This window comes from Coregonus lavaretus, assembly GCF_964263955.1.
Source record: "Coregonus lavaretus genome assembly, contig: HAP1_SCAFFOLD_2068, whole genome shotgun sequence".
NCBI classification, from domain to species: domain Eukaryota; kingdom Metazoa; phylum Chordata; class Actinopteri; order Salmoniformes; family Salmonidae; genus Coregonus; species Coregonus lavaretus.
In genome coordinates this window covers 17,209-39,015 of record NW_028159517.1, presented here as the reverse complement: position 1 = coordinate 39,015, position 21,807 = coordinate 17,209, and the positions used below count along the sequence as shown (strand labels likewise).

Below are 21,807 nucleotides of genomic sequence, written 5' to 3'. Positions count from 1 at the left end.
AGCCTCCAATCACAAGGTTTTCATTGGGAGATGTGAAATGGAAGCCTCCAATCACAAGGTTTTCATTGGGAGATGTGAAATGGAAGCCTCCAATCACAAGGTTTTCATTGGGAGATGTGAAATGGAGGATACAAGACAGTGCAACACTTAATAAGCTCAGATTTCAGAACTCTGTGATGGGGTTTACTAAGTCACTCTGGATTTCAGAACTCTGTGATGGGGTTTACTAAGTCACTCTGGATTTCAGAACTCTGTGATGGGGTTTACTAAGTCACTCTGGATTTCAGAACTCTGTGATGGGGTTTACTAAGTCACTCTGGATTTCAGAACTCTGTGATGGGGTTTACTAAGTCACTCTGGATTTCAGAACTCTGTGATGGGGTTTACTAAGTCACTCTGGATTTCAGAACTCTGTGATGGGGTTTACTAAGTCACTCTGGATTTCAGAACTCTGTGATGGGGTTTACTAAGTCACTCTGGATTTCAGAACTCTGTGATGGGGTTTACTAAGTCACTCTGGATTTCAGAACTCTGTGATGGGGTTTACTAAGTCACTCTGGATAAGTCGATCGCGACCGGTTGGTGACCACTGGTTTAGAGAAGCATGGATAGGTCCCAAATGGCACCCTATTCCCTATATAGTGCACTACTTTTGACCAGGGCCCAATGGGGTAAGTAGTGTACTATGTAGGGAATAGGGTGCCATTAGGGACGCATCCCATAAGTGGATACGATGCACAGTTGAGATCCCCACAATAGATCTCTGTCTTAGCTCCGCTGGTCATCAGGGCCCCTCCTACTGAAATACCATAGTGGTCTGTGTGAGGGCGGGGCGGGACTGGAGTGTCTCGGTCATTCGTGACTGATTTAATAACGAGAACCTCTCGGCGACCAGTGATCCAAGGAAGAGAGGGAGATATAGAGTGCCTCCCAAATGGCACTACTTGTATGCACTAAATAGGTAACAGGGTGCATTCAGGATGAATCCATAGCAGTTTATTGTGTGTCACTCTGACTGACTCATACTGCAGCTTGTTGGCTGAATAGAGTGTGTTTCTAGCATACATAGTTTATGTTGTCAACGGTTCTGTTTTCATATGAAAACAGTTGAGTTTATTAATACGATTAAATTATTATCTTGGGGAAGAAGAAAAAAAAACCCAGCTATTGTTATTCAATGAGCTATTTGTGTGTCTAAATGGGAAATGCTTCTATTTTCTGTCGTGGTCCCATCGTAAAAAAAGTACATTTTCTCAAGAGATTTCAAGATGCATTATGAGAACATTCTCCCACAGCTCCAAAGACTAGGGTTATGGGCCCATAGAGCTCTGGTCAAAAGTAGTGCACTATATAGTAAATAGGGTGACATTGGGGACACAACCCAACACAAGAATGGCTTTGTCACCGTCAGACAATGTATGGTGTTGTTGAAGAAATCTAACCACACAACACTAGCTACATGATCTACAGCCCCCTTTAATTACCCAGCATGCACCATTCTCCTCCATTAAATGAGGCCTTTGTTTTCCTGTACCTCTGTTTGTTGACCTCTACACTTCGTCCTCACATGAACAGTCCCTTTAAAGTATATCTGACTGCCAATCTCCTCATCTCTGTGACTTGCCATGTCACTGTTGATTGTCATATTCACTTGTTGTCCTGTTTTGTTAATAGAGGTGAGAATGGGAGCCATTTTGTGCCTTGTGTTTCTTGCAGAGGTTCCTGCGGTGAGGCTGGCGTGGGGAAACTGGTGTTCCTGCGGTGAGGCTGGCGTGGGGAAACTGGTGTTCCTGCGGTGAGGCTGGCATGGGGAAACTGGTGTTCCTGCGGTGAGGCTGGCATGGGGAAACTGGTGTTCCTGCGGTGAGGCTGGCGTGGGGAAACTGGTGTTCCTGTGGTGAGGCTGGCATGGGGAAACTGGTGTTCCTGCGGTGAGGCTGGCGTGGGGAAACTGGTGTACGCGCGGCTCCACCGTCTTGGACCCAGATTTAGACTTGTAGTGGCTGGAGCAACAGTCATGGCTCAGTGTCAGTCTTAGCAAAATTGCAATAGTTTGCGTTTTTAATACAAATTATTAAACTTTTATTTAAACAATGGTTATGAACCATCAATCATTTTAGAGATGTTTATGATGCCAGTAACCCTGTATAATGCAGTTGTTTTTATTTCATATTGTGTCCTATGCATTTCATTTCTGTTACATTGTTGAAAATGTATTCTAACCTCAATGAAAGACTGAGTATCATGCACTTATTCAGTGTATTATTCCTGGGTATTTCCTATTTCCTGTTTTGTAATGTAAAGAATGTGCCTCCTCTTGTTGTTCTACCCATTTTTTAATACTGATTATGTCCAATGGTACTCTGTTTAGTATGGAAGCCAAATATAATGTGCTGTATGAATCATAGCCTACAACAGTATGATGAAACCATAGAATTAGGAATCGGAGTAAGCAAATCATTTTTAATAGGATCTCTATGGATTAAACTACCTGTATCATTTCAATCCATTTCCCTCTCAACCTGTATTATGGAGAGTCCAGCAAACATTTCTAGTGGTGTTTGGTGTGGTTTAAGTGTTGAAGCACACTTTAAAAATGTTCATCAAACACATTCATATGGATTGATGATGCCGTCTTGATATGCTACTGTGTAGGCCTTGTTTTGTATTCTGATTTATCAGGGGGTGTGCTGCAGTATGTAGACTTCCTGTGAATGAGTCTATAATATGACTGTGAAGAGTTATTCATTTCAAATCAAAAGTGAAGTTATCTTGGTTTGTTGCACATTTATAAAAAAAAAAAAATGTATTATCAAATTCATCCCAAAGGTGTTCGATGGGGTTGAGGTCAGGGCTCTGTGCAGGCCAGTCAAGTTCTTCCACACCGATCTCAACAAACTATTTCTGTATGGACCTCGCTTTGTGCACGGGGGCATTGTCATGCTGAAACAGGAAAAGGGCTTCCACAAACTGTTGCCATGAAGTTGGAAGCATAGAATCGTCTAGAATGTCATTGTATGCTGTAGCGTTAAGATTTCCCTTCACTGGAACTAAGGGGCCTAGCCCGAACCATGAAAAACAGCCCCAGACCATTATTACTCCTCCACCAAACTTTACAGTTGGCACTATGCATTGGGTCAGGTAACATTCTCCTGGCATCCGCCAAACCCAGATTCGTCTGTCGGACTGCCAGATTGTGAAGCATGATACATCACTCCAGAGAATGAGTTTCCACTGCTCCAGAGTTCAATGGCGGCGAGCTTTATACCACTTCAGCCAACGCTTGGCATCCTGCATGGTGATCTTAGGCTTGTGTGCGGCCACTCGGCCATGGAAAACCATTTCATTAAGCTCACGACCAACCGTTGTTGTGCTGACGTTGCTTCCAGAGTCAGTTTGGAACTCAGTAGTGTGTGTTGCAACCGAGGACAGCCAATTTTTACGCGCTACGTGCTTCAGCACTCTGCGGTCCCTGTCTGTGAGCTTGTGTGGCCTACCACTTCCTGGCTGAGATGTTGTTGCTCCTAGACGTTTCCACTTCACAATAACAGCAATTACAGTTGACTGGGAAGCTCTAGCAGGGCAGACATTTGCCGAATCCACTAATTTGAAAGGGTGTCCACATACTTTTGTATATATAGTGTACTGTGGATCATTTAACTATTTGATTTTGAATTTTAGGACCCCTTTGGATATAAAAAAGAAATATGAACAACTGATTTGAAAAAAAATATTGATTTTGGCCTTTACTACAAAAGCCCATAGAAACGAATTGAATAACAGGTTCATAAATGGCAAGAAGGACAGTCAAATAATTAATAATAAGGTTTTGAAGTGTCTGTCCTAAATCTAGGATTTAAAAAAATTGTAACTCAGGAAATATATATATATATATATAGATGTTACACATATTTAATTAATTTAATGAAGAAAATTCTGGGTCATTGTTACCATTTGTGGGCCATTGTAGGGCTGACCATTGCCTTTTTATAGCTCGTTTTCCATAAAGGCAAATAATGCCATTCATTAGCAAAAAATGCAAAAACTGCTAATTTGAGTAGGCTACGGTCTGCGGGTAAACCGATACAACCGGTAGCCTCGAGCAATAAACAAACGTTAATTGTCCAGCCACGTGCCTCCCACGGTTACGTCAGTGAGGCAGAAACTGGGCAGAACAGAAGATACAGCACCGGGGGCATAACACAGTTGACCTCGTTGGTAATGAGACATCGATAGCGGCGCATTCTTTCACACGGCGAATGCTTCTTTTTTTAATGCAAGAAGTTTGCACAGAATCGTAAAGTTTCTGATATCGTTTTTTTTTAAACACTGTCCCGCAGGATTTAACTTTTTGTAGAAGTTTATTTGTTGTCATTAATTTTTTGCGGTCTTCCGACTAATGGATGTAACTTATTGACAACAGGCAATATTCCCGTGTGCTTCTATCATTCATGTGTGAGTATTGGAAACGTTGTTTTAAAATTGTTTTCTGTATATGATGATGTAACTTAGTTAAGCTTATAAAACAGACTAAATAATGTTCAGTCCTTCTTTATTGGACGGTGAAAGCGTCCTAATTTACCAGTTGATGATTATTTCAACATATTTGACAACCAACATATGTAAACTCATTTTTAAGTAATATTTTATATTCCACATTTTTAGGTTGACGGTAAAAAAACAAAAAAACAAGAACTGAATAGTACTTTCAAAGTACTGTTGACCCTGTAGTTATTCCTCTATTGTAGACCATAAATGCTACTTTTGTGCTCAACCTCTGTTGAATCCTGCTTCATATCAGGTGCAAAGTTGATTAGATGCTGTAATATACTCTTCAAAAACATAATACAGTAGGCCTACTTCATATTTGTTGATTTTAGCAGACCACAAAAGCACTGGACATTCATTTGATGGTTTGGGATAATTCTCTGCAATTTCTTCATGTAAGTATTCGAAGGCAAATCTATGATAAACCAATATACTGTAATTATTAAAAACAATGATCTTTCATAAGACATTTAGTTAGATGCAGTATATAGTCATGTGTGATACAAGTGTAAGGATGTCGCTGTGTCTGTCTACTTTACATTACAGGTGTATTCTAGTGACATGTCCCTGTGTCTGTCTGAACAGGTGTATTCTAGTGACATGTCCCTGTGTCTGTCTGAACAGGTGTATTCTAGTGACATGTCGCTGTGTCTGTCTGAACAGGTGTATTCTAGTGACATGTCCCTGTGTCTGTCTGAACAGGTGTATTCTAGTGACATGTCCCTGTGTCTGTCTGAACAGGTGTATTCTAGTGACATGTCCCTGTGTCTGTCTGAACAGGTGTACTTTGTGTGTACTCTACAGTGGCTGTGTGTCCGGGTGTGTGCTGGTGACCGGTTGCCATGGAGAGGCAGGTGGTGCAGCAGGCCAGGGAGGCCTTCCTCGCGGGGCGGTCGCGACCCCTGGAGTTCAGAGTTCAGCAGCTCAAGTCCCTCCAGAGGATGATCACAGACAGACAGGGAGAGATCGCCACTGCCCTCAAACAGGACATCAACAGGGTAAGCTTCAAAACATACAGTAGTTCATAAATTGGAGCTGTGGTAGTCTGAGGCCATCAGCCTTGTAAATAAGTCACAAACTAACACGGCTCTGAACTATGAATTCTCTCTTCCTCAGGCTGCCTTTGAAAGTTTAAAGTGTTGGGAGTAACTGTACAAATACATGGACTTATACATGTTGATCATTTTGCTAAATTGTTCAGGAGGTTTACTGTGGAAATACCCATATCTCACATCAATAAACCTCACCTTGCGTTTCCACAGAGCCAGTACGACACCCCGCTGTTGGAGCTGATCGGCCTGGAGAATGAGATCAGCCTGGCTGTGTCGAAGCTGGCCCAGTGGGCTGCTCCTCGGCCTGTAGAGAGGAGCCTCCTCACCATCTCAGACCAGGTACAGTATGGACGACCTGTCTTAGCACTACATCAGTCCTTTACATCAGCCATTTACATCAGTCCTTTACAGCAGCCATTTACATCAGTCCTTTACAGCAGCCATTTACATCAGGCCTTTACAGCAGCCCTTTACAGCAGTCCTTTACAGCAGTCCTTTACATCAGCCATTTACAGCAGTCCTTTACAGCAGTCCTTTACAGCAGTCCTTTACAGAAGTCATTTACAGCAGTCCTTTACAGCAGCCCTTTACAGCAGCCCTTTACAGCAGTCCTTTACAGCAGTCCTTTACAGCAGTCCTTTACAGCAGTCCTTTACAGAAGTCCTTTACAGCAGCCCTTTACAGCAGCTCTTTACAGCAGTCCTTTACAGCAGCCATTTACAGCAGTCATTTACAGCAGTCCTTTACACCAGTCCTTTACAGCAGCCATTTACATCAGTCCTTTACAGCAGCTATTTACAGCAGTCCTTTACAGCAGTCCTTTACAGCAGCCATTTACAGCAGCCATTTACAGCAGCCATTTACATCAGTCCTTTACATCAGTCCTTTACAGCAGTCCTTTACAGCAGTCCTTTACAGCAGTCCTTTACAGCAGTCCTTTACAGCTGCCATTTACAGCAGTCCTTTACATCAGTCATTTACAGCAGCCATTTACAGCAGCCATTTACAGCAGCCCTTTACAGCAGCCCTTTACATCAGTCCTTTACAGCAGCCATTTACAGCAGTCCTTTACAGCAGTCCTTTACAACAGTCCTTTACATCAGTCCTTTACAGCAGTCCTTTACAGCAGCCATTTACAGCAGCCATTTACATCAGTCCTTTACATCAGTCCTTTACAGCAGTCCTTTACAGCAGTCCTTTACAGCAGTCCTTTACAGCAGTCCTTTACAGCAGTCCTTTACAGCAGCCATTTACAGCAGTCCTTTACACTTAACTACACTGTTAGAAACAAAATTATATCTATAACCTAAATTGGTTCTGCCGCTATCCCATTTGAATAACCCTTTCAACAGAGGGTTCTACATTAAACCCAAAAGGGTTCTACCTGGAACTCAAAAGGGTTCTTCCATGGGGATGCCGAATACCCTTTTGGAACCTTTTTTTCTAACTGTGTATGTATGTAAATGATTTAGACACTGACTGAGGGCCCGGGGATTAATAAAGTTGAATTGAATGTAATGTAATTGAAGGTGTACATCCAGCCGGAGCCCCTGGGAGTGGTCCTCATCATCGGGGCCTGGAACTACCCCTGGGCCCTCACCCTGCAGCCCCTGGTCGGGGCCATCGCTGCAGGTACGCCCCCCCCCCCCCCCCCCCCCTATTCCTCCATAGCTGTGTAATCTTCAGCTGCCCCCTTCACTCCTACTTTTCCCACCTCTGTAGTTGTCTTTTATTCAGCTATGTCTCTCCATCCCTTCATCCTTCACCGACATACACACACCATTATCCATCTCCCTAGTTGTCTTGCATTCTGCTACCACTGAGTGTTGTCATCCCATTCACACACACACTATTAGTGATGTCATCCCATTCACACACTGTTCATTCTCTCTCTCTCTGTAGGCAATGCAGCTGTGGTGAAGCCGTCTGAGCTGAGTGAATACTCTGCTAGTCTCCTCAAAGCTCTGCTCCCAAGATATCTGGACCAGGTCCTTATTCTATTCTCCCTTGTCTGCTGTAGAAGAATACTGTATGTCTCCTTAAAGGGATAGTACGCAGCCCGCTTAAAGGGATAGTACGCAGCACGCTTAAAGGGATAGTACGCAGCACGCTTAAAGGGATAGTACGCAGCACGCTTAAAGGGATAGTACGCAGCACGCTTAAAGGGATAGTACGCAGCACGCTTAAAGGGATAGTACGCAGCACGCTTAAAGGGATAGTACGCAGCACGCTTAAAGGGATAGTACGCAGCACGCTTAAAGGGATAGTACGCAGCACGCTTAAAGGGATAGTACGCAGCACGCTTAAAGGTATAGTACTCAGCACGCTTAAAGGGATAGTACGCAGCACGCTTAAAGGGATAGTACGCAGCACGCTTAAAGGGATAGTACGCAGCACGCTTAAAGGGATAGTACGCAGCACGCTTAAAGGGATAGTACGCAGCACGCTTAAAGGGATAGTACGCAGCACGCTTAAAGGGATAGTACGCAGCACGCTTAAAGGTATAGTACTCAGCACGCTTAAAGGGATAGTACGCAGCACGCTTAAAGGGATAGTACGCAGCACGCTTAAAGGGATAGTACGCAGCACGCTTAAAGGGATAGTACGCAGCACGCTTAAAGGGATAGTACGCAGCACGCTTAAAGGGATAGTACGCAGCACGCTTAAAGGGATAGTACGCAGCACGCTTAAAGGGATGGTACGCAGCACGCTTAAAGGGATAGTACGCAGCACGCTTAAAGGGATAGTACTCAGCACGCTTAAAGGGATAGTACGCAGCAAGCTTAAAGGGATAGTACGCAGCACGCTTAAAGGGATAGTACGCAGCGCGCTTAAAGGGATAGTACTCAGCACGCTTAAAGGGATAGTACTCAGCACGCTTAAAGGGATAGTACGCAGCACGCTTAAAGGGATAGTACGCAGCACGCTTAAAGGGATAGTACGCAGCACACTTAAAGGGATAGTACGTAGCACTCTTAAAGGGATAGTACACAGCATGCTTAATTTGCAAGCATCTTAGCAACTTTGGTTCTGGGGTGACCTGTCCCTTTAACGTTGGGGTCTTTCCAGGAGCTGTACCCTGTAGTGTGTGGGGGCGTGTCAGAGACCCAGGAGTTGCTGCGTCAGCGTTTCGACCACGTCTTCTACACAGGGAACAGCACTGTGGGTAAACTGGTGATGGAGGCCGCCGCCCGACACCTCACCCCTGTCACCCTGGAGCTGGGGGGGAAGAGCCCCTGTTACATCGATAAGGACGTCGACCTCAGAGTCGCATGCCGGTCAGTAACCCGAATGCAGTTCGTAATATTTACATGTGGTCTGTAGTACATGTATTCTGTAATATAGCAGCCATATTGTTGGTCAAGGTAACAGCCCCACCACCTGTTACTATCAGCGAGAGATGACATAGTGAGCTAGCTTTAGCAGTTAGCACTTTGATAGGGAGTTTTGTACTAGTTAGCATCTTTGCCTAGCAAGGCAGTTTCAGCTAATGTGTATTAGTTTAGCATCGTGGCTAATGTTTTTGCGGTGGCAGTTGGTGATGTAGAAAGCTGAGAAAGATGGGAGGAGCAGGGTTTAAGGGTCATAGGGTTGCAAAATTGTGGAAACCTTCCCAAAATTCCAAGGTTTTCCAGAAATCCCATTCGGAAGATTCCCGGAGCCAGAAGGGAATAATCAGGAAATATATAATCCTCCACCCAGGATTTCTGAAAAACTAGGGAATTTGGGGATTTTTTTCCAGAATTGTTCAACCCTAAGGGGTCGTTATATGTAATGAGACAACAGCATGCTTAGCTCCTTTTCCAAACCGTCAACATCAGAAGGCTTGAAACTGAAAAAATGTTTCAAGGTGAATGCGAAAGATGAAATATGTATGGAAAAGATTCATGTGGATGTATTGATTTGATCTCTGTGTTTTTTTTTGGTTTTAGTGTATTTTCTATTTTTTTCTGCCATGTTGGTTTTGTTCACTCAGGCGTATCACGTGGGGGAAGTTTGTGAACTGTGGTCAGACGTGCATCGCCCCAGACTACATCCTGTGTGAACCCAGCATCCAGAACAGGGTGGTGGAGGGCATCCGGCAGACACTACTGGTCTCTTACCTCATCTCTATCTCTGTCTCTACTGTAGCTAGCTAGCAAGAATGCTACGATAGCTCTGTGAATGGATTACTACTTTTATTACATTGTACGTTACTGAACACAGTATGGTATCAATTCAGGTTTTCAATTCAGTCAATCCAGGAAGTGAAATAAAATTGTTAGATTCATAAATAAAACACTTAGGGAGGGGGGGGGGTCCATTGTTTTCTATGGGAATTTTCCCAATTCGTGAATTTAATTTCAATTCACTTCCTGAATTGACCCCAACCCTGATTGACTGTAGGTACCAACCCGCTACTCTCAGCTAGCATCTAATCCACACACTGTTTTCCTTAATCCCAGGAGTTTTATGGGCCTGACCCCAAATCCTCCCCCGACTACGGCCGCATCATCAACCAGCGCCACTTTAACCGCGTAATGGCTCTACTGGATGGCTACACAGCAGCTGTAGGGGGGCAGAGTGACGCGTCGCAGCGCTACATCGGTACGCAGTCTCATTGGGTTCACAGATATTTGGTGACACATTAGTTAGCAGTTGGCAGACTTTGATTGTAATAGTGCAATATATTTGACCTAAGGTTGCAACATGCCCGGTACCTTTCCCAAAGTTCCAAGGTTTTCCAGAAATCACAATTGGAGAATTACATTTGAGTCATTTAGCAGACGCTCTTGTCCAGAGTAGTGAGTGCATACATTTTTAATTTGTACTGGTCCCCCATGGGAATCAAACCCACAACCCTGGCGTTGCAAATGCCGTGCTCTACCAAGTGAGGCACACGGGACCACGTGTGGCTCAGTTGGAGGATTCCCTCCCTACTTAGTCCCTCTTGATTCCAGGAATCGCCCAACTGGGATTGCTCTAACTGGGAATCCTCCAAACTAAGAATTTACCATTTTGAGAATTATCCAACTGGGATTTCTGGAATGCCTTGGAACTTTGGGAAAGTTCCCCGTAATGTTGCAATTGGGAATCCTCCGGCTGGGATTTCTGAAACACTTGAGAGCTATGCTTGGTCTGTCAACGACCTTGACCCCTGACCCCTCAGCCCCCACGGTGGTGAAGGACGTGCCCCCCCAGGCTAGGCTGATGCAGGAGGAGATCTTCGGCCCCCTGTTGCCCATAGTGACCATCAGCGACATAGACGACGCCATCCACTTCCTCAACGAGAGAGAGAAGCCCCTGGCGCTCTACGTCTTCTCCTCCAACAAGAAGGTAAGGTCTGGAGGGAGCTAGTGAGCCAGCTATGGACTAGGGCCTGTGCACCTGTGGAGCTCTTAGAGAACGTTATTAGTATAAAGCAACATGGTGAAACTTCAGAGGACAAGGTGGAGCTTACACCTGCCAAATCCACTCAAATCTCCACAATTGGGCATAGGGCTTAGGGGTTTATTTGGGATTGGGCATGGGTCACTTTTAGTTGAGCTCCTGTTGAAATTCAGTTTATATTCTGTAAGAAGATCATCTGTTACTGTGGCAACAACAACTGTACTTATTTTGGTATGTACAGTATGTATTTACATATGGGGGGCTGATAAAAGACATCTGGCTTTCCCCCCCTCTTTCTGTCTCTGTCAATAAGGTGGTAAAGCGAATGCTGGCTGAGACCACCAGTGGCGGGGTGACGGTCAACGACGTTATGATGCACTACGCCCTCAACTCTCTGCCCTTTGGGGGTGTAGGTAAGAAAAATGTCTTATAATACTTTACTCTTAGGCCAAGTCTTTGGGATAAGGCCTAGCCAGTCTTTGGGATAAGGCCTAGCCAGTCTTTGGGATACGGCCTAGCCAGTCTTTGGGATACGGCCTAGCCAGTCTTTGGGATACGGCCTAGCCAGTCTTTAGGATAAGGCCTAGCCAGTCTTTGGGATACGGCCTAGCCAGTCTTTGGGATACGGCCTAGCCAGTCTTTGGGATACGGCCTAGCCAGTCTTTGGGATACGGCCTAGCCAGTCTTTGGGATAAGGCCTAGCCAGTCTTTGGGATAAGGCCTAGCCAGTCTTTGGGATACGGCCTAGCCAGTCTTTGGGATACGGCCTAGCCAGTCTTTAGAAACTGCCTAGCCAGACCTCTGGTGGATATACAGTATGTTGGCACGCTAGCCGGTATTGGACCGATGCTGGTTAACTGACGGCAGCTAATAAGACTAAGCAATTAACCAATTAAAATGTTGATCTGTGTCCATAAATATAATTAAAATATACAAGCAAGCATTAGATAATGAGTTGGCGTCGAATAGCAAGAATTGGTCTGAGAATTGTCTATATCAAAGGCAGATATTTAATTAACATTGTACAATGAATGGATTCACATACAAGGCATGAAGCTTAAGTTACAAGCATTAACAAGCATTACAAGGCATTATCCCAAGCATATACACTACCGGTCAAAAGTTTGGACACCTACTCATTCAAGGGTTTTCTTTATTTTGACTATTTTCTACATTGTAGAATAATAGTGGAGACATCAAAACTATGAAAGAACAGAAGATAGCCCTATTGACCAAGTCCATATTATGGCAAAGAGAAACGACAGTCCATCATTACTTTAAGACATGAAGGTCAGTCAATATGGAAAATTTCAGTCACAAAAACCATCAAGCACGATGATGAAACTGGCTCTCATAAGGACCGCCACAGGAATGGAAGACCCAGAGTTACCTCTGCTGCAGAGGATAAGTTCATTAGAGTTACCAGCCTCAGAAATTGCAGCCCAAATAAATGCTTCACAGAATTCAAGTAACAGACACATCTCAACATCAACTGTTCATAGGGGACTGTGTGAATCAGGCCTTCATGGTTGAATTGCTGCAAAGAAACCACTACTAAAGGACACCAATAAGAAGAAGAGACTTCCTTGGGCCAAGAAACACGAGCAATGGACATTAGACCGGTGGAAATTTGTCCTTTGGTCTGGAGTCCAAATTGGAGATTTTTGGTTCCAACCGGCGTGTCTTTGTGAGACGCGGTGTGGGTGAACGGATGATCTCCGCATGTGTATTTCCCACCGTAAAGCATGGAGGAGGAGGTGTTATGGTGTGGGGGTGCTTTGCTGGTGACACTGTCTGTGCTTTATTTAGAATTCAAGGCACACTTAACCAGCATGGCTACCACAGCATTCTGCAGCGATACGCCATCCCATCTGGTTTGGGCTTAGTGGGACTATCATTTGTTTTTCAACAGGACAATGACACAACACAACTCCAGGCTGTGTAAGGGCTATTTTACCAAGAAGGAGAATGATGGAGTGCTGCATCAGATGACCTGGCCTCCACAATCCCCCGACCTCAACCAAATTGAGAAGGTTTGGGATGAGTCGGACGGCAGAGTGAAGGAAAAGCAGCCAACAAGTGCTCAGCATATGTGGGAACTCCTTCAAGACTGTTGGAAAAGCATTCCAGGTGAAGCTGGTTGAGAGAATGCCAAGATTGTGCAAAGCTGTCATCAAGGCAAAGGGTGGCTATTTGAAGAATCTCAAGTATAAAATATATTTTGATTTGTTTAACACTTTTTTTGGTTACTACATGATTCCATATGTGTTATTTCATAGTTTTGATGTCTTCCCTATTATTCTACAATGTAGAAAATAGTAAAAATAAAGAAAAACCCTTGAGTGAGTAGGTGTTCTACAACCTTTGACTTGTAGCGTAGATCCTAAAGTTAACTTACAGGACAAAACATGAACACAGAGCTGCTTACTAGGCCAGAGGCCTGGAAGATCTAGGAAATTAGAATGTACCATACAACCTTCCTCAGTGAACCGGATACAGGATAAGAGAGAGAGAACAAATGCATTTAATTACATGTATAACATCTGAAGGTGTAACCTTCTCAACCCAAAACCAACCCCCATTGACCAATTAAACGATACCAAGTTGACAGTAACCTGACCACCAAGACCCAACCTCCACAGGGTGTCACAGCATCTAAAGGCTTGTGTGGGGGATGAGGCCGATGTAAATAAGACAAGAGTTCCTGAGAGGAACATAACACCCCTTTGAGTAATTCAGAGTTCACCCTGTACAGATACAAGTTACCACAGAGATCACACATCCATATAGAAAGCTTCAGAGTTCTCTTTAGGGGACAAGTTTCAGATAGATACCAGACATGGATACTATAATATTATTCTGTCACAATAGTCAGTCCTCTGGGTGCTGTAACTTTGCCTTGATGTAGGTCCCGTGTAACTCAGTTGGTAGAGCATGGCGTTTGTGGGTTCGATTCCCACGGGAGGCCAGTATAAAAAAAACAAATGTATGCACTCACTAACTGTAAGTCGCTCTTATCCAGTTAGTAAGTCACTCTGGATAAGAGCGTCTGCTAAATGACTAAAATGTAACAGAGAGATACATTTTGGCCCCTCAGAGGGGGAAGGGCTGACTAGTGCAGCTCCAGGTGAGAACACATAAATTAGGGCCGAGCCAACAATGCCCCCCCCTAACTTTATGCCTATGGTAGTGATGCTTAACACAACCTTATTCCAACACTACCACACATTTGTCCAGGACAACACCTGCTAGTCAAGCCTTGGGCAAACTTCTACTGTAAATAACTTACTAACTTTACTTACATATCGGCCACATAGGTCAGTGGGAATAGCAAGCATCAAACATAGCTCGTCCTTTGGACTGAGCTGGAGGGTAGCTGGAGAGTAGCTCGTCCTTGGGTCTGAGTTGGAGAGTAGCTCGTCCTTGGGACTGAGTTGGAGAATTGCGCGTCCTTGGGACTGAGGTGGAGAAAGTCTGCTAGAGCGTCATGCAGCTAACATCTAATCCTTAACAACAAGTCACATGACCCTCTGACCCCTCCTTTGACCCTAGCCCTGTGACCTCTGAACCCCACAGGTCAGAGTGGAACAGGCAGGTATCATGGGAAGCACACCTTTGACCAGTTCAGCCACCATCGGGCGTGTCTGGTCAAGTCCCTGGGCATGGAGGAGGTCAACATGGCGCGGTACCCACCCCAGAACCGCCAGAAGGCTCGCAGGGTCAGGCTGGCCATGAGGACCCCACTGGTCGACTTCTCTAGGAAAACCTACGTGTGGGCCGTGACGGCCACCGTCTTTGCTTTCGGTCTCTTGGTCACCTTGACAGCCATCCTGCTAATCGCTGGTGGCCTGAACTGCACCTGTTGGAGGCTCTGGCAAATCTGGCGCTAGCCGGTCTCTACCTGTATTGGCCAACGTACATTCAACGAAAGACATGTCCCTGTGCCTGTGTCTGGTTCCCCTGGCTTTAGAATAATGTCTAATGTCTTTTGTGTGGCTTTGTGTGTCTGACACTGTGACTAAACACACAATCCTTGGCGGTGCAAACCCCTGGCTGCTGTTAGTGTTGTCAGCCTGCCACCACCGATCCTCTGGAATGACGATGAGCAACTGATTTTGCCGATGGCGGGCTGCTGTATGCTTGCTAGATGTGTTTTTCTAATCTTCCATTCTAATCTAACAGCCAATCTATCGTTTATCTTTGTTTGTTTAAAGATTTGTTAAAGCACTGAAAAGTTAGATCTAACTTAGGGATAGGGGGGATACCTAGTCAGTTGCTCAACTGAAAGCATTCCCCCGAAATGTGCCTTCCGCATTTAACCCAACCCCATCTGAATCAGAGAACCACTTGACTGCTTTCACACATATCCTAGCAGTTATAGAAGAGGTTTTCTGGAAGGGAAAGGAGCATACAGTAGCCAACATAGGGCATCCTTGAATTTGGACTAGGGTTACAAATTCCAGCAACTTTCCCAAATGTCCCAGGTTCTCCAGAAATCCTGGTTGGAGGATCCTGGATTTCCTGTTTATTCCCTCCTGATTCCGGGAATCTTCCAACTGGGATTTCTGGAAAACGCTGCTTGAACATCATAACGTCTAACATCGCTAACGCCACTCCACAGGTCAGAGCGGAACAGGCAGGTATCATGGGAAGCACACCTTTGACCAGTTCAGCCATCATCGGGCGTGTCTGGTCAAGTCCCTGGGCATGGAGGAGGTCAACATGGCGCGGTACCCACCCCAGAACCGCCAGAAGGCTCGCAGGGTCAGGCTGGCCATGAGGACCCCACTGGTCGACTTCTCCAAGGGCACCTACATCTGGGCCGTCACGGCGTCCATTGTGGCTCTGGGACTCCTGGTCGCCCTAACTGTGATTCTAATACTAGCGGCTGGTGTCAGCTGCACCTGTTGGTGATTGATGGATAGATACAGTGGAGTTAGGGTTGCACATTTTGGTAACTTTCCCCAAAATTCCCCGGTCTCCCAGAAATCCCTTATGATTCCCTTATGATTCCGGGAATCTTCCTACCTTTCTCAGGAAAACCTGGTAATTTTGGGAAAGAGTTGATACACCATGGACTGTGGTATTAATACATGAATGTCAAGCCATTATGTGAGTATTATTGGTCTGTACCTTCCATGTCTTCATTTTTTATTATTATTATTTCTGTTGTATCTAATTAATGTTTTTACGTTTTTTAATGACATTACATAATACTATTCATGAAGTTCTCTCACTTGACTACAGTTAAAAAGATGAAGTAGGCTAATCAATGAACTACTGTATTGAAAACCATGTTTTTTTTAGTGCGGTCTGTCTAATGTTCTTCACACGTACAATTTTGATGAATATGCCCCAGTGTTACAGAAATTATGTTGCCTCTTTCCTTTTTAAAGTGGATGGTGGTACTAGAGGGTACTAAATGCAGCTATCAGCGTTGATTTGATTATCCTGCTACACCTGGTAGCCCTGCCTGGTCTGTACGATAATGTCAATTCAATCTTTATTGTCCCAGTCGGGACGTGCCTTTTGTGTCTCTCCTGATACAAATCAAATCAAATCAAATTTTATTGGTCACATGCGCCGAATACAACAGGTGCAGACATTACAGTGAAATGCTTACTTACAGCCCTTAACCAACAGTGCATTTATTTTAAACAAAAAAAAGTAAGAATAAAACAACAACAAAAAAAGTGTTGAGAAAAAAAGAGCAGAAGTAAAATAAAGTGACAGTAGGGAGGCTATATATACAGGGGGGGTACCGTTGCAGAGTCAATGTGAGGGGGCACCGGCTAGTTGAGGTAGTTGAGGTAATATGTACACCCAGGGAGCGTCCCAAATGACACACTAGTCCTGATTTAGTGCACTACTTTTGAACAGCGCCCCATAGAGCTCTAGTCAAAAGTAGTGCACTACATATATAGAGAGAATAGGATGCCATTTGGGACAGACGTACCGTACAATATACACTTGAGTGGACAAAACATTAGGAACTCTTTCCATGACATAGACTGACCAGGTGAATCCAGGTGAAAGCTATGATCCCCCTTATTGATGTCACTTGTTAAATTCACTTCAAACAGTGTAGATGAAGGGGAGGAGACCGGTTTAAAGAAGGATTTTAAGCCTTGAGACAATTGAGACATGGATTGTGTATGTGTGCCATTCAGAGGGTGAATGAGCAAGACAAAATATTTAAGTGGGGGTGGGGGTTCTTAATTGATACTCGATAACAGAAGACATGCTTCACATGCTGGGGTGAAATGTATGCCAACTATCTTTTTAACATCACTAAGTAGTGTAATACCAACTTAGGTTTAAACTGTAAGTGACAATGTTTGTTTTACCCAGAGAGTTTTTAACAGTGGTTTTATATACAGTACTGTGTTTAGGCTGTCACGAAATGTTGTCATACATTAAACACCAGGTGGAAGCAGAGACCTGCTCTGATTTTACCAACGTTATCATAAATGACCACCCAGGGGGAGTTAGATGCTCTTGGATGACTTTCTCTTCTCAGCTGTTTAGTAGCCTGTGGGTTAATGCTGGTGAAGACAGCCAGGCATTATGGAGTAAGGGTTCACTCACTGTTGTCAATAAAAAATAAAAATAAAATAATGGTGTCAATGAAAAACAGTTGTCAATAAAAAAAACAATGGTGTAATGTCAAGAGGTTTAGTCTGGTATGGTTTAACTGGTGCCATAAAGAGCTGCTCATACCCATTACTGTGAAACAGAAGGTGTGGAGGTTATAAACAGTGTTACTGTGAAACAGAGGGGGTAGAGGTTATAAACAGTGTTACTGTGAAACAGAGGGGGTAGAGGTTATAAACAGTGTTACTGTGAAACAGAGGGAGTAGAGGTTATAAACAGTGTTACTGTGAAACAGAAGGTGTGGAGGTTATAAACAGTGTTGCTGTGAAACAGAGGGGGTAGAGGTTATAAACAGTGTTACTGTGAAACAGAGGGGGTAGAGGTTATAAACAGTGTTACTGTGAAACAGAGGGGGTAGAGGTTATAAACAGTGTTACTGTGAAACAGAGGGGGTAGAGGTTATAAACAGTGTTACTGTGAAACATAGGGGGTAGAGGTTATAAACAGTGTTACTGTGAAACAGAGGGGGTAGAGGTTATAAACAGTGTTACTGTGAAACAGAGGGGGTAGAGGTTATAAACAGTGTTACTGTGAAACAGAAGGTGTGGAGGTTAGAAACAGTGTTACTGTGAAACAGAAGGTGTGGAGGTTATAAACAGTGTTACTGTGAAACAGAAGGGGTAGAGGTTAGAAACAGTGTTACTGTGAAACAGAGGGGGTAGAGGTTATAAACAGTGGTACTGTGAAACATAGGGGGTAGAGATTATAAACAGTGTTACTGTGAAACAGAGGGGGTAGAGGTTATAAACAGTGTTACTGTGAAACAGAGGGGGTAGAGGTTATAAACAGTGTTACTGTGAAACAGAGGGGGTAGAGGTTATAAACAGTGTTACTGTGAAACAGAGGGGGTAGAGGTTATAAACAGTGTTACTGTGAAACAGAAGGTGTGGAGGTTAGAAACAGTGTTACTGTGAAACAGAAGGTGTGGAGGTTATAAACAGTGTTACTGTGAAACAGAAGGGGTAGAGGTTATAAACAGTGTTACTGTGAAACAGAGGGAGTAGAGGTTATAAACAGTGTTACTGTGAAACAGAGGGGGTAGAGGTTATAAACAGTGGTACTGTGAAACATAGGGGGTAGAGGTTATAAACAGTGTTACTGTGAAACAGAGGGGGTAGAGGTTATAAACAGTGTTACTGTGAAACAGAGGGGGTAGAGGTTATAAACAGTGTTACTGTGAAGCAGAGGGAGTAGAGGTTGGGAGGTCTAGGGGGATAAAGAGTTTACTGTGGAACTATGGGTAATATTTGACATGGCGTCTTAATGACGTCATTTTCTGGTTGAAAATACGTTGTCATATAACCTGATTACAACCAAATGGTCTCTGTTACAACTAGGTAAAGACATTTTTATGAGAAGGGTAGAGATCAGATTCAACGTTGCAGATGTAAACGTGTTGTGTAGAGGGGGATCGTGTCAGCTGCTCTAGGCCTAGATTCAATCAGATCAAGCGTTAACCGGCGATAGGAGCACACTCTTAACGAGAGTGCTCCTAATCTCAGCTTGTTACCTGTATAAAAGACACCTGTCCACAGAAGCAATCAATCAATCAGATTCCTAACTCTCCACCATGGCCAAGACCAAAGAGCTCTCCAAGGATGTCAGGGACAAGATTGTAGACCTACACAAGGCTGGAATGGGCTACAAGACCATCGCCAAGCAGCTTGGTGAGAAGGTGACAACAGTTGGTGCGATTATTCGCAAATGGAAGAAACACAAAAGAACTGTCACTCTCCCTCGGCCTGGGGCTCCATGCAAGATCTCACCTCGTGGAGTTGCAATGATCATGAGAACGGTGAGGAATCAGCCCAGAACTACACGGGAGGATCTTGTCAATGATCTCAAGGCAGCTGGGACCATAGTCACCAAGAAAACAATCGGTAACACACTACGCCGTGAAGGACTGGAATCCTGCAGCGCCCGCAAGGTCCCCCTGCTCAAGAAAGCACATATACAGGCCCGTCTGAAGTTTGCCAATGAACATCTGAATGATTCAGAGGAGAACTGGGTGAAAGTGTTGTGGTCAGATGAGACCAAAATCGAGCTCTTTGGCATCAACTCAACACGCCGTGTTTGGAGGAGGAGGAATGCTGCCTATGACCCCAAGAACACCATCCCCACCGTCAAACATGGAGGTGGAAACATTATGCTTTGGGGGTGTTTTTCTGCTAAGGGGACAGGACAACTTCACCGCATCAAAGGGACGATGGACGGGGCCATGTACCATCAAATCTTGGGTGAGAACCTCATTCCCTCAGCCAGGGCATTGAAAATGGGTCGTGGATGGTTATTCCAGCATGACAATGACCCAAAACACACGGCCAAGGCAACAAAGGAGTGGCTCAAGAAGAAGCACTTTAAGGTGCTGGAGTGGCCTAGCCAGTCTCCAGACCCTAATCCCATAGAAAATCTGTGGAGGGAGCTGAAGGTTCGAGTTGCCAAACGTCAGCCTCGAAACCTTAATGACTTGGAGAAGATCTGCAAAGAGGAGTGGGACAAAATCCCTCCTGAGATGTGTGCAAACCTGGTGGCCAACTACAAGAAACGTCTGACCTCTGTGATTGCCAACAAGGGTTTTGCCACCAAGTACTAAGTCATGTTTTGTAGAGGGGTCAAATACTTATTTCCCTCATTAAAATGCAAATGAATTCATAACATTTTTGACATGCATTTTTCTGGATTTTTTGTTGTTGTTATTCTGTCTCTCACTGTTCAAATAAACCTACCATTAAAATTATAGACTGATCATGTCTTTGTCAGTGGGCAAACGTACAAAATCAGCAGGGGATAAAATACTTTTTTCCCTCACTGTAGGTATGTACCTTGATACGGTTGGTAAAGCTGACGACTTCTCCGAGTTGAAAGACACAGACTGGCTGGGCGACTTTGCTTTCGGTGTGGACATGTTGGGGCATCTGAACGATCTCTAAATGTGAAACTGCAGGGAAATTGTGTTTTTGTGCATGAACTGTATTCCAACGTGAAAGCATTCAAGGCCAAACTTATGTTGTTCTCCAGATAAATTAGCAGCCGGTCGCTCGCTCATTTTCCGACACTGGCTGCACTGAACGCGCCCACATCGCAGTGCCGCACTGAGACATACAGTAGCACTTTGATTGACCTGCATGCTGAGTTTTCCCGCCGCTTCTCAGACTTCACCAAGATTGAGACTGAGTTGGAGCTTGTATCATTTCCCCTGTCTTTCGACAGTGAGAAAGCACCACCAGACACACAATTGGAGCTCATCGACATCCAATGTGACAGTGATTTGAAGGAGAAGTAAAAAAACAGCAACAATAGACCAGTTCTATGGCTCACTGAATGAAACTAAGTTTCCAAACATTAAAAAGCACGCCCAAAGGATGCTTGTTTTATTCGGGTCCACATATGTGTGTGAACAAACGTTCTCAGTCATGAATTACAACAAATTCCGTCACAGGTCAAATTTAACAAATGACCACTTGTCAGCTGTTCTGAGAATCTCTACATCAAAGAAGACACCATACTTTGATGCCCTTGCCAAGAGAGGTGACCAGACCCATTGTCCACATTAAGACTCGAACAACCGTGACTGGGGTAGGCAAGGATTATGCTTTTTCATGGTGATGGTTATGCAGTGAGAAGTATCCAGCAATGCTCTTGGATACAGGTAATAACTAATCAGTCAGATTTGGGCTGAGGTGATTGGATAACTGTAAATATGCCTCACAATGGAGATGAGAATTGTTCCTTAATATGCTTTCAAAAACAGACCGTTCCAGATGAGACGAATGCTCTCACCGTATGTTACACTCACATTTTAGAATAGTTTATTTTAACACATCTGTTACGTTGTGCATGTCTCCAGTCATATAATATATATATGTATTTTTAAGTTTGCATATTGTGACTGTAAGTTTGATTGTACTTTACAACGGTAGAGATGCAGGATCTGTGTGTGTGTTTGACTGTGTCTGTGATGTTATAAATTATATAATAATATAATAATAATAATAATATGCCATTTTAGCAGACGCTTTTATCCAAAGCGAATTACAGTCATGTGCGCATACATTTTTTACGTATGGGTGGTCCCGGGGATCGAACCCACTACCCTGGCGTTACAAGCGCCACGCTCTACCAATTAAGCTACACAAAAAACAAGGGTAGAGATGGTACAAGGGTAGAATTGTTCTACAAGCAA

The 21,807-nt window shown here is 44.2% G+C and overlaps 1 protein-coding gene across 1 annotated transcript; it reads left to right on the top strand.

The window, feature by feature from the left end:
• Window positions 1-5,390: 5,390 nt before the first annotated feature.
• On the top strand, window positions 5,391-14,860 carry LOC311122771 (aldehyde dehydrogenase, dimeric NADP-preferring-like; the record flags this gene model as incomplete). The annotated part of the gene is made up of 10 exons (XM_084197092.1): window positions 5,391-5,546; window positions 5,811-5,939; window positions 7,130-7,232; window positions 7,503-7,588; window positions 8,670-8,878; window positions 9,577-9,694; window positions 10,046-10,187; window positions 10,750-10,916; window positions 11,284-11,383; window positions 14,547-14,860. The coding sequence occupies 10 exons, from the start codon at window positions 5,391-5,393 to the stop codon at window positions 14,858-14,860; spliced, it is 1,524 nt and encodes a 507-aa protein (XP_084053218.1).
• Between the last annotated feature and the right edge of the window lie 6,947 nt (window positions 14,861-21,807).